Here is a 12,848-nt window from a genome sequence, read left to right on the forward strand (position 1 = left end):
GAAACTTTAAAACATTGAATATTTGGTGCTACTTGGATCTGTTACATTGTGGAGAACTAATTAATGAATATATTTACTTCCTTTTTAAGTTTTTTTCTTTGCAATCACCTAGCAATTTCTGGCTTCAAATAAGTGGTGGATTTAAAAATGTCTTACACTTTTTTATACAATTTCATTTTTAGTACTGTAATTAATACTAAATTTCATCCATTTTTCCATTATTACTGATTTTGATAAATTGTTAACATTTATTAATATCATGTCCACTAAGATTTTTAAAATTATAAATAATTGCCGTGAACATGACATGCTTCTTATAATTTGTGTATGTGTTTCTTTAGAAATCTAGTTCACATCTTTATTTTACATATGGGTTAAATATATGATAGATGACGATAGGAAGCGATTTTTTTATTTATATACAATTTATCAGCTGCTTGATGGCGTCAGACCATAAAATATGTGGGGGGGCTTGTTGAATACATATGAATGTTACGGACTATTGAACTATACAGCATACAATCTTTAATATTGGTTTATATACCATTAAGGAAATGATATAACATACAATGGTTTTTATTATAATTGTAAACACAAAAGATAACTTACGTTTATCAAATTGTTTTACTCCGTGATAGAATTTGTTATGGTACACTTTCCCTGTTGTCATTTGTATTCACTATTAACCTGCCAGCACGGCACTTTCATATATATCAATCACTCTTGTATGCACATTTAATTAAGTATTAATATTACATCTTTCATATGTTGTTATAATGTGACCTTATATTCTCTATTTAAACAAAGATTAATTTCTTTTTGCAAGTTGACAAAATAACCAAAATGTTAATTTATTAAAAAAAAAGTGAGTTTATGATAGACAGAATTAAGTTGGCAGCAATGTTTGTTGACATTCAGAGAGAGGGTTTCAGGTCAAAGTTTTAGAATTGTAATTATGGGCGATTTGTTGAAAACAGACAGCTGTTTCAGCGTGTTGCCATTTTTTCCTTTTCAACTCAAATACTGGAAAAATATTTCTATAAAAAAATATTAAAAGTTGTTTGAAGTGAAAGAAAAGTTATTAAAGTGACGATTCTCTTGCCTTTATACTTTTATAATGTGATGAGAGCAATATTTACAATTTGTTTTGTATTAATTTTATTTCAATATGATTTTATTGGTCTGGTAATATTTACAGATAAGATTTGTGTTTTTTTAGCAAGGAACATACTTTGTACATCTGAGAAAAAATTAAAATTTACCAATTACATTCGCATTTGAACAAAATCTTTTTTAATAATGAATTTAATTACAGCCATCAAATTATACGTGGAAAAAATGTGTAATGAATCAGGGCCTGGAATGAAGACTATTTTGCTGGACAAAGAGACGGTATGTAATTGTGGATTGGAGATACTCAATAATTTTCATAAAATTTATATCTTAAATATCTGTAGACAAGTATAATATCAATGGCTTTCAGTCAATCGGACATGCTGCAACGGGAGGTCTTTTTATTCGAACGTCTTGACTCAGGTCGTTCTAATGAGCGCATGAAAAATCTTAAATGCATTGTATTTATTAGGCCTACTAAACAAAACATACAGCTGTTAGCCGATGAACTCCGCAGTCCCAAATATGGTGCATATTTTATTTGTAAGTAATGACATTGTATAACTTATTTGGTGTGCTTACCCATTTTTTAAACTTAATCAATAGATTTCAGTAACATCATTCCACGCACTGACATTAAATATCTAGCCGAGTGCGATGAAAGTGAATCAGTACGCGAAGTGAAAGAAGTATACGCAGACTATCTGTGTGTAAATCCAAATTTGTTTTCACTCAACATAAATAGCAGTATGCATCGTCTAAATTGGCTGCCCGACGCGCTTGGTCGCACAGTACAAGGCGTGTTAGCCGTATTATTATCTCTTAAACTCAATCCGGTTATACGATATCGCGCTGGTTCAGTTGTGTCACAAACATTGGCAAAGCAAATATATGAGCAAATTTGCAAGGAGTCGAGTCTTTTTGATTTTTCACGCACCCATGAGAATGGCGCAGCACCACCATTACTGCTTATATTGGATCGCCGTGACGATCCTGTTACGCCATTGTTGCATCAATGGACCTATCAAGCAATGGTCCATGAACTATTAAATATACATAACAACCGCGTTGATCTCTCCAACATACCGGGTATACCTAAAGATTATAGAGAGCTCGTTTTATCAGGTGATCAGGATGAGTTTTACGGTAATAATATGTACGCAAATTTCGGTGAAATAGGTTCTACAATCAAAAACTTAATGGAGGAGTTTCAGCGTAAAGCTAAGGATCATAAAAAAGTGGAGAGTATAGCTGACATGAAGAATTTCATTGAGACATATCCACAGTTCAAGAAAATGTCTGGTACGGTACAAAAACATCTCTGCATAATGGGTGAATTGTCAGCACTTACCACTAAACGAAACCTTTTCGAAGTATCCGAATTGGAACAGGAAGTTGCCTGTAAAGCGGAACATTCGGCACAGTTACAGCGTATACGCAAAATAATAGCCGATGAACGCATATCAGTCGATGATGCTATCAAATTAGTCGCGCTTTATGCATTGCGTTATGAACGACACGCCAATTGTGATACATCTAGCTTATTGCAAATTATTAAAACACGTGGTGGGAAAACAGCAATCGTGCCTAGTTTAATTGAATATGCTGGTACGCATATGAGGCAGGGAGAAATATTCAACTTGGTGCGCATATCCGATGCCGTCAAACTAACCCGAAATTTAATTAAGGTTGTAGGCTATAATTTCGAAAACAAATAACAATTTGTAATGCATATATATGTTTTCAAAAATATATTTCTTTATGTAGGGCCTAAAGGGAGTGGAAAACGTTTTCACACAACATACACCACTGCTCAAAGAAACTTTGGAGGAAGTTTTCAAGGGTCGTGAACTAGATCCTATGTACCCTGCCATCAATTCTGAGCTTGTGCCATTCCGTCGCCCACCGCAAGAGGTGGTGGTGTTTATCATTGGGGGTGCAACTTATGAAGAAGCCCTTGCAGTACATCAGCTTAATAATGCCGGTTACAAAGTGATATTGGGTGGCACCACAATACACAATTCAGAAAGTTTCATAAATGAGGTTTTGAACGCTACCGATGGTATGCAATTTAAACACACGAAAACAATGTTAAAATACATTTCCAGTGATAACTATTAAATTATGTTGTTGGACCCTCCAAAAGGCTGTATATAATTATGTTTTATGTATGTTTGTACAAGCATATGTAAACATGTATTTATTAATTCTATAATATTCCTGTATATGCTATATACAATTTATGTATTACTTGTAATCTTATTAGTAATTTGTATTATTTATTAACCTACTATAAGATTGATCGTTAAAATCGGCACCTTTAAAAAGCAACTACAAATGACCAATGAATGATGAATTTAGTTAGAAGATACACTATTTATTCTCCCTAATAATTTTCAGTCATTCCCATGAAACAACAAAATCTTTATTTAGAAGTTGTATATAGTCGCATTTATTGAGTTTCCTTGAGCTTTGTTTTGCTTGGCTTCCTATTTTTAAACAATCTTGCTGTAACGAACGTATGTGACTCTTATATTTTTAACTTTATACCATTAATAACAAATGTTTTGCAAAATATGTATTATTCAAATAATTAAATAAATATAAGTAACCGTTATTTTTAGCTATGGGATGATAACATTTATCCTTTTGTCAATTACGAAGTCAAAACTGTTCTTATAGTTACTAAGTTTTCTGCAGCCGACGTGTAGCGCGACGTATAGGACGATCTGTTGCTGCAGCACCCCCAGCAATCGGACCTGCTCCAGCAGGTGCGGCGGGCGGCGCAAATATATTTGCCACAGTTGAAGGTGCAGAAGGAGCTGAGGCACCCGCTGAGAAACTAAAGGTCGTTCCGGAAGATTGCTGTGCACCGCCGAAAATACTACTTGCATTTGCTGCTGGCGGCGCTGGGGCATTGCCGGTGCTGCCGAAAGAGAATGTTTTGCTAGCTGGCGCTCCTCCCGTGCTGCTGCCGAAACTAAACGGTGCTGCGGTGGCGGTAGCAGTTGTACCGACGTTTGTTGATCCACCACCGAATGCGAAGGGTGTGGCATTAGATGATACTGCTGGCTTATTTCCCATTGTACTAGTGCCGAAAGAAAAGCCTCCGGCTGACGACTTGTTTCCGGCAGCGGCAAATAGATTCGCTGAAGTGTTGTTGTTATTTACCGATGTAGTGCCGCCGAAGTTAAATGTTTTATTCGTTTGATTGCTATTAGCACCAGTGACCGCACCGAACGCATTGTTGCTGCTGGCGACGTTTGTGTTGCCGCTCATTGCACTGCCACCAAATATAGATTTTGCGGTATCACTGGTACTTGCGGCTGCACCACCAAAGTTAAATGAGGTCTTCGCAATGCTGGTGCCGGCTGCCGACGCTGTTGTTGCTGCACCAAATATATTGGTAGATGATGTGTTGCTGCTATTGATTGCACCAGCATTGGACGCTCCAAAATTAAAACCTCCAGCGGAGGCATTGTTTGCACCAACTGTTGAGGATGTCGGTGTTGATTTATTGGCATTGCTGCCACCAAATGCAAAAGGAGTGGTTGCTGCCGTTGTTGTAGTGGAGCCGAATGCAGGTTTCGAAGTTGCTGCACTGCTAACGCCACCGAATGTTGGAGTCGCACCAAAAGTAAATGCGGCCGGCTGAATTTGGTGGGCGTTTGCTGGTTGTAAATTGTTAGTACCCGCAATGTTGTTGCCAAATATCTTGTTATCGCCCGTTTTTGATGAGCCGCCAAATGCAAAAAGGTTACCGCTCGAAGGATTTGTGTTGGTTGCGGCACTCTTTTCTTCGCCACCAAAGTTGAAAGCCGACTTACTGACGTTACCGTTTGTTGTATTTGTAGTAGAGGTTGTTGTGATCGCTATTTGATTGTTACCACCGAAAGAGAAGGGAGTGTTTGCAGTAGTGGTCACAGCAGTTGACTTTTGACCTCCAAAAGCGAAAAGATTAGAGGCAGTTGCAGCAGGAGCTCCGGTGTTTGCCGTGGTAACAGCAGCGCCACCAAAGGAAAAAGACGGTTGTGTTATTGGCGCAGAGGTGTTTTGTGCGGTACTAGTGGTTGTGGCAAAAGCAAAGGGTTTGGCCGCATCTGTTGGACCCTTAAATGTATTACTCGCTGCAGTACTACCAAATACACTTGCTGATTGCGCTGTAGACACAGTTGGTTGGATTACCATCGATGGTGCTGAAGTGGTTGTTGTATTAGTTGCGGCGCCAAAGGTATATGTGCCGGTGGCGATAGTGTTGAAAGCGGTTGCAGATGTAGTACTTGCGGTTAGGGCTGATGCTGTAATGCTGCCACCAAAATTAAATGTGGGCTTGACAACTGTTGTACTTGTACTAATAGCGTTTGCTCCGAAAGTTATTGCTGGTTTTGCAGCTTCTGAAGAAACTGACGTTGCTGTTGTTGTCATAGAGTTTCCAAAGTTGCCAAATGCAGTTGGCGCTGTTGCTACCGTTGTTGAAACTTCTGGTTTCGTTGTTAATCCAAATTTAAATCCGCCAGCACTAACCGACGAGGTAACAACAGTAGTTGTTGTTATTGGTGCTACAGTTGTTGAAGTGGGCTTAGTAGGGGCTCCAAATGAAAATCCCTGAAGTTGGGGTACACTAGCGGAAGCTGTCGTGTTGGTTGCGGTTGCGGCATTTAAATTAAATGTAGGCGCGGGTGAGCTTATACTGCTACCAAAATTATTCGTAGGTTTTTGTGGAGTTAATTTAAGACCCACCAGTGGGGATCCTGTTTTTGTAGCGGTACTTGTACTTATTATTGGGGGCGCATTTGTTGAAGCTAAGCTACTGCTTGAAACTACTGCCGGTGCCAATTTAAAATCGCCAACTATTGAAGTTGTTGTTGTAGCTGTCGGCATAGATGAGCTTGTTGTGGAACTGCTTAGTGAAACCCCAACAGTTGACGTTAAGGCAGTACTTTTTGTAGTATTATCAGAGGTTGACACAGGTGGAACCAATGCACTTGTCAATGTTTTAACAGATTTATCTGTATTTTTTATAGTGAAATTAGCCGCAGTTTGTGTCGAGATTGCTGTTACCGTAGAAGCCATTGGTGTTATCTCTTTTCTGACGGATATATCTTTTTTTGTTGGGGTATTGCTCTCCTTTGTTGCGCTTTCTGAATTTTTATTGGATAATTTGTCTACCTCATCGTACCCCTCTTCGCCTTGGTAAATTTCTCCACGCAAACCACTTAGCATCATAGCCAGTTTTGACTTTTGGGTGCGTTCTATCAGTGGATTTTTCTTGTTTACTATTGAAGAGCTTTTTTTTGGTTTCACGAATTGTATATCAGCACATTCGTTATCATCTACAGTAAAGGTATTCTCTATTATTTCTCCACTATTACCATCAGATTTGATAAGTTTTGTCGATTCATTGTAGTTACGATTGAATAATGTTACTTTCGGTTTTTGCGTTTGATTATTTAGCAACACCGGTGATTCTGACACAGTCCGTTTGACTATACCTCCACTTTCCGTCAATTTGTCAGTACCGTTTTCTATAATATTATGTCTAGCGGCAACGCTAATACTTTGAGATGAAGGTGTTGTTGGTATAGGCGTTATAGGTGTATTACAGCTCAAGCTCTGCGTTAATTGGTGGAATCGCAGATCGGATTGTTGACGATGCATCTTCGATTTTTGTGTCTCATACTCTTCTGTACCACATGGTGGTGACCGTTGTTTGTTTGAACGCTGTTGCTCGTAAAATTTTCGTTTGTTTGCATGTATGAGACTTGAACTTAGTGAACTGGTTATATCGTTATTCAAACTACACAATCGTTTCTTTGCAATTTGTTCTGGCGAATGTTGACTTTGTAATGGTATGCGTACACTTGAAAATGCAGTTCCACAAGCACTATTCATGTTTTGGGTATGGGATGTAGGTACAACTATATGCTCACGCTGCCTTTTAAAACTTTGTGATGGAACGTGAATTGATGGAGGATTTATGTTGTGTATTCCCACGCTACGAACTCCAAGAGGAGCACTTAACGGATCGTACGACGTATCGTTAATTTCGCGGCTACAGTATTTTTTATTAACGTCATGTATTCCATCAGAATCCTGAAATAAATATACTTAATATTTTGAGTTAGGTAAGCTTTAATGTGTATGCTTACATCACTATTTATGCGTTTGCGTGAAATCTCTTTCAGTACATCTAAAACACTGCGAGTTGGCGCCAGCTCACTCTCTGTTGGAGGTGGATGCAAAATAGGGCGATTTTCGCTTGATATTTCTTCATCGCTTTTTTGAACACTAATCACAGAATTCGATCGAAGTAAACTGGACAGTGTGTTGCCATAAAAAATTGATTTTTCTAAAAGCAAATATACAATTTCATTAACCTCTATTAATTTGAGTTACGGCAGAAAACATACTTGGTGGGGCAATTCGTGTCATTGCTACATTTTGCTGTGTTGCGCGGTAGGGTAAATCAGTTTTCTGAAGTGGAGCTATAGAATATTGGCCAGATTTGCTGTACAGATTACTGGTCGACTTACTGCGGTTCAGACGCGAGCTACTTTCGTGATATTGTATAATACGAGACACCAGCCCTCGACTTTGAACATCTGCATATGTCCTAGAATTGGAAGAGTACAATGAATAAAATAAGTATTATTGAACGTACAATAACATTATTAACAAGAATTTTTACCTTGGATCAATTTTACTCAGGTTCAGTCTAGCTCTCTGTGGGCTGGTTGCTGTACTTTTGTTTGCACTGCTGCTGTTTAAACAAATGCTTGAATTACTACGATTTTTTTGATTAATAGGACTACCTCCCCAACGAAATTGATTAACAGTGCTGTCGGATAAAATATACTATTAAATAATTGTATTGAAAATTGTTGCATTTCTTACCTATTTCTCTCAGTAATGGCACTTGTGGTGCCATTCAAGTTTACACATGTCGATTCTGCAATTGGATTGGGTAAAGTTGACATATTTAAACTAAAACGCCTGTCCATTGCTCCATTCTTGTCCATGACGCACTCGTAAAACTAGTTTTTAATTTTTCTCTAAAAATAGTTTGAGGCGCGCAATACTCGCACAATAGAAAACATACAAAATACACGATTTTTTTTATATTGGTAATATTTCATAAACGCCACTAGTGTTTAAAATTTAATTGTATTAAACTCTGCACAAATTTCGCAAAAATTCGAAAATTGGTCTTGCAACGTGATGGTCTTAATCCCAAACCATCCCAAACGTCAACGAAGCAAAGGCGTCTGGCATTGCCAATGTTTTATTTTAAATGAACTCGTAATATTTTCCCAATTTGTTCAGAGAACGTTTATCATTTTCTGTGATGATATACGTTCTCTGATTGCTCACGGAGTTGCCAACATATCGAAATTATTCACGCAATTAAGATTTAATCGAGCGGAGCAAACAAATATTTATGAGTTTTTATAGTTTTGTAGCTCTATATTTTATTTTGTATTAGATTTGTAAAACGGATAATAAATTATAAGATTTCAATCTTTGGCTTATATTATAATATTGTTATAAAAATCGAGTTTTTAATAATTTGTACAATTGCAGAAATGGATAACGTAAATGACGTTTTTTTTTCGAACTGTCTTTATAAAGGCACTGTACACTTGAAAATAATTAAGCGTAATCTTAAGTATGTTGAATTAATTAATAAATGCATATGCGTTAAAAATAAATATTAATAATGTCAATAATGGAATCATCAGTCCTTTTTATCCTTTGCACAATTTTTAATTACCCGTTCGAAGTGCAAGTGTAAAAAGCAACCGACAATACGTAGGGGTCCCAATAATATGGCATGAATTAGATTTTGAAAAAAGCCACCCCAACGGAAAAGACCGCCACCCAGTAGTGTAAGGAACCAACTCTCAGCTCCTAAAATCGAAATGAAGTTACCGCGCTGAAAAGAAAAAAAATGAAATGATAAAGCGCAAAATGTAGTTCTTTCGAATTTACCAAGGCATCATTAAGAATCTGTTTCGCTACTTGTTGTGGTTCCGCCAAGCCTCCACCACCTGATATTATTTTCGTTTCTTTCGGTTTTGTTTTTTCCTCGTTTTCAAAACCAGGTGTATTAGTATCTGCTGGCAAAGCTAATGTTACCAAAATGCCCAGATGACGCGTTTCCATTGCAATGGTTTCAGCCATACCACGCACAGCATATTTTGAAGCCGTATAGGGTCCGTAGCCGTAAATACCGAAAAGAGCTGCTAATGAGGACGTAAATACAATTATACCCTCTCGTGCTTTCTTCATTTTAGGCAGGACATAACGCGCGCAGTTATAGCTGCCCCAATAATTGATATCCATAAGTTTTCGCGCATCGTCCACTGATATATCTTCATACACACCACAAATAGCCATTCCAGCGCAATTAACCAACATATATATATCTCCTAAAGCTTCCTCAACTTCTTTAAGAGTATTTGCTACATCGTCATAATTTGAAGCGATATCTAGACAACGATACTGAAATTTTTGATCCGGCACCTGGCGTATTACTTCCATTAGCGCCACAGCGCCACCTAACAAGATAAGATAAAAATGATTATGCCTTGTAATATGTCACTATATATAGATTAAACCAACAACTATATAACTACTTCGACGGATAGTATAATTAGACCTACTGAGTAATTTTTGGTCACGAGCAATTACGGTTACATTAGCCCCTTTCATTGCACATTCCACAGCTAGGCAAAGTCCAATGCCTCGAGAGCCTCCAGTTATAACCACATGACGTCCCACTAGCATTTTTGGTCGTTTACGCATGACGAACACATAAACACCAACATGCGCCAAAACGGCAAGTGATATCCACAACCATATTTCCAAACTTAATTCCATATTTTCTAGAAAATAATTCACATGATAATGTCGTTAAATAAAATTTATCAAATAGTTTTTATTCACCTTTAGAGCTTTGTATTTAACTTTAGGAAAGGAAGTGAAATGTGAAAACACTCTCCTTAGAAATTAGAAAGTTTTTGATTTCGTTTTTATCATTTACTTCGTTTTCTGCTGTCGGTAGCTTGCCAACAGGCTAGCATTAAAATATCGCTGAGGAATAAGAGAAACTTATACGTTAACTCAAATCTTTCCACTGTATATATTTTTCATATCAAAATTTATAAAAAAAAATAGAGTTAATTGGAATGCAATAGGAAGTTGTTCTGGTTTTCACTATGAAAGCAGAGGCGTTGCCACATACTGCTTAAAGTCATAATATTAATGTTGAAATCACTCTATACTAAATGATTTTAGAAAAAGTCATTTGTGTAAATCAATAAGAGAAATCCAATTACTAAAATAAAATACATTTTGTAAGTAAATTGTTACAAAAATTTATAGCTTTGATTGATTTATTTAAAATCATTCTTAAGGGCCAAGTCACTCTGTATTTCGAAAAATCACAACCAACTTAACTGAAGTTTCGCTCTGTATATTTCATAAGAGAGAGAATATAAAATAGTTTTGACAAATTGAGGAGAATTTTTCGCAGACGCTTTTATTGTTAATCAAATTTGTAGATTTGTTTTATAAACATTGAAAGCATTTCGTATCAATGAATTCAAGTATTACAATTGAACGTAAGCGCGTAGATTGCAACTCGTTGCCAAAAGGTTGGCAAAGAGAGGAAGTTCTTCGCAAGTCTGGTATATCAGCTGGCAAAGTCGACGTTTACTATTACAGGTAATATAGAAAAGTTTACATTTAGTAATTAGTTCAGTAAAAAATGGTCTAAAATAATTTATTGTATCTAATTATTACCAAATCTCATCAACCCTCAACTCACCCTCTCTACACCTGTGCAATGCACGTCCCTCTGCGCTTATACACTAAAACAAAATATTCAACCAAAATAATGTATACAAATAAAATCCCGCACGCATTTCACATCCCATTAATGCCTCGTTGTCCTCATTGATAATGTGTTGCAAAATAAGCAGCCCGACCGGTAAAAAAATTGAAAGCAAGCCACAATTAGCACGATGTCTGGGTGATGCCATTGACATTGGAGCATTTGATTTTCAAAGCGGCAAATTCGTACGTCATATGCCACCACCATCTATTTCGCTCTTCCGTTGCAGTAGCACAAGTAATCATAGCAGCGGAACTAGTGGCGGTGCAAGTGGAAATGATAATACTTCAATGCCGCCACCGCCACCACAATACAGTGGTGGTAACACTTTATCCCTATCCGTATGTTCCTCTCCAAATTCTTCACAATCAACTATAACAAATGCCAACATACTACAACCACTAATGCCAACAACAACATCTCATACATTAAAGCGCAAATTCAAAGCGCAGTCCCAATCCCAATCTCAAATTCAGAACCAGTCACAGACCCATCAGTTACAAGGCATGCCTTCAAATGTCATTAGTAGCGGTTGTGCCCCATCGAGCGCATGTGGTGCTGCAACTACATCAGCAGCGAATTCACGCCAACAATTAGAATTCAGGTAGTGCCGAAAAGTCATTTTTTATTTAATATGATTGAAGATGAATATGAAATTGTTATCCGTGTTGAAGTTGATTAAAAAATCGCGAAATACTGCATGTTCATTATGTGTATTCTGTTGTAATAAGTGTTATTAATTTTGATTGTTCGCCAATCTGCCAGTATTGACAAAGTCTGAGAAGAAAATCTAAATTGTAACAATAAATTGGATACAATTTTAAAATTGAATTTTATTGGCAATTTTTTACGAAGTTATGGGTTAGGCTAGGGTGCTTTTATCTGCTTCGCTGCTAATATTTGCATTATAATTTAAGTGTTTTTGTTATATTGTTTATTATGCATTCTCTTATTGCATGACCTAGTCAAATAACTCCGTGTAATTGATTTTTATTCTATGTACAGATATCTAAGCATCCATATGGACTAAAAACACACAGGTTTCAGTAAAACTAATGAACTAACTTCTACATACTTTTTTATATAGTCGCACATCACGCACAGATGCCTCTCTGGTGCCACCTATACGACAGACTGCATCGATTTTTAAACAACCAGTTACTGTAATTCGAAATCATGAGCATACTAAAGTCCGTAATGACAACACTAAACAGGCAAGCAGCCAAGACAAACCAAAGCAAATGTTTTGGGAGAAAAGATTGGAAGGTTTACGTGCATGCCATCCTACCGGTGAAGAGTTTGACGATATTGTTTTACCGAAGAGTATACGCACTATCGGGCCGAATGTTAATGAGCAAACAGTGCTACAATCATTGGCTACAGCTCTTCATGTGCTTAATGTGCCAGTAATGGGTCAAGCATCAACAAAGACTGAGATGAATAAAAATGCAACAGCATTTTTGAATCCCGAGCAACCGCTTATGCAAGCAGTTTTAGTGTCGGATGACGACATACGGCGACAAGAGGATCGAGTTAATGTGGCTAGAAAGAAATTACAGGATGCGCTTAAAGCTTGAATTAATTGTTCCGCAAAGTAAAACTTGCTCCCACACATACATAAGTATAAACTAGAATAGTTTTACTAACTTAACGAAGTAGAATTTTAAGCGGTATTGCGTATGACATTTAGTGTTTTTAAATTACGCGCTGAAGCGTTCAAACTATGTCTTCGTATAAACCATCATATAAAGAACTTTTTACAAATTAAAATGCTTTCTTTTTCTTTACGAAGTTAGGTGAATAACAAGAGCTCTTTGCAAGCAATTATGATATCCATACT

The 12,848-nt window shown here is 37.0% G+C and overlaps 5 protein-coding genes across 5 annotated transcripts in view; 2 read left to right on the plus strand and 3 right to left on the minus strand.

The window, feature by feature from the left end:
* Window positions 1-911, minus strand: part of LOC105231557 (HEAT repeat-containing protein 5B) — a 28,205-nt gene extending 27,294 nt beyond the window's left edge. Inside the window, exon 1 of the mRNA XM_011212914.4 lies at window positions 610-911. The gene's annotated coding sequence lies outside the window, so the exon portion shown is untranslated. The remainder of the gene's footprint in view (window positions 1-609) is intronic.
* A 270-nt stretch (window positions 912-1,181) lies between these two features.
* Window positions 1,182-3,755, plus strand: LOC105231554 (vacuolar protein sorting-associated protein 45). Its single transcript, XM_011212903.4, has 4 exons — window positions 1,182-1,392; window positions 1,458-1,656; window positions 1,720-2,801; window positions 2,881-3,755. The coding sequence occupies exons 1-4, from the start codon at window positions 1,300-1,302 to the stop codon at window positions 3,232-3,234; spliced, it is 1,728 nt and encodes a 575-aa protein (XP_011211205.1). The 5' UTR covers window positions 1,182-1,299; the 3' UTR covers window positions 3,235-3,755.
* On the minus strand, window positions 3,623-8,424 carry LOC105231555 (mucin-19). Its single transcript, XM_011212905.4, has 5 exons — window positions 8,008-8,424; window positions 7,802-7,951; window positions 7,524-7,726; window positions 7,263-7,462; window positions 3,623-7,206 (listed from the first exon to the last, which is right to left on the minus strand). The coding sequence occupies exons 1-5, from the start codon at window positions 8,130-8,132 to the stop codon at window positions 3,799-3,801; spliced, it is 4,086 nt and encodes a 1,361-aa protein (XP_011211207.2). The 5' UTR covers window positions 8,133-8,424; the 3' UTR covers window positions 3,623-3,798.
* Window positions 8,425-8,617: 193 nt separating this feature from the next.
* LOC109579187 (3-ketodihydrosphingosine reductase) lies at window positions 8,618-10,455 on the minus strand. The gene is made up of 4 exons (XM_011212902.4): window positions 10,060-10,455; window positions 9,777-9,998; window positions 9,103-9,671; window positions 8,618-9,046 (listed from the first exon to the last, which is right to left on the minus strand). Exons 2-4 carry the CDS (start codon window positions 9,991-9,993, stop codon window positions 8,849-8,851), a joined length of 984 nt encoding a protein of 327 aa, XP_011211204.2. The 5' UTR covers window positions 9,994-9,998; window positions 10,060-10,455; the 3' UTR covers window positions 8,618-8,848.
* Window positions 10,456-10,561: 106 nt separating this feature from the next.
* On the plus strand, window positions 10,562-12,778 carry LOC105231552 (methyl-CpG-binding domain protein 2). Its single transcript, XM_029552581.2, has 3 exons — window positions 10,562-10,839; window positions 11,097-11,612; window positions 12,096-12,778. The coding sequence occupies exons 1-3, from the start codon at window positions 10,712-10,714 to the stop codon at window positions 12,583-12,585; spliced, it is 1,134 nt and encodes a 377-aa protein (XP_029408441.1). The 5' UTR covers window positions 10,562-10,711; the 3' UTR covers window positions 12,586-12,778.
* The last annotated feature ends 70 nt before the right edge of the window (window positions 12,779-12,848 follow it).

The sequence above is a fragment of the Bactrocera dorsalis genome, unplaced genomic scaffold (assembly GCF_023373825.1).
Source record: "Bactrocera dorsalis isolate Fly_Bdor unplaced genomic scaffold, ASM2337382v1 BdCtg011, whole genome shotgun sequence".
In the NCBI taxonomy this organism is placed as follows: domain Eukaryota; kingdom Metazoa; phylum Arthropoda; class Insecta; order Diptera; family Tephritidae; genus Bactrocera; species Bactrocera dorsalis.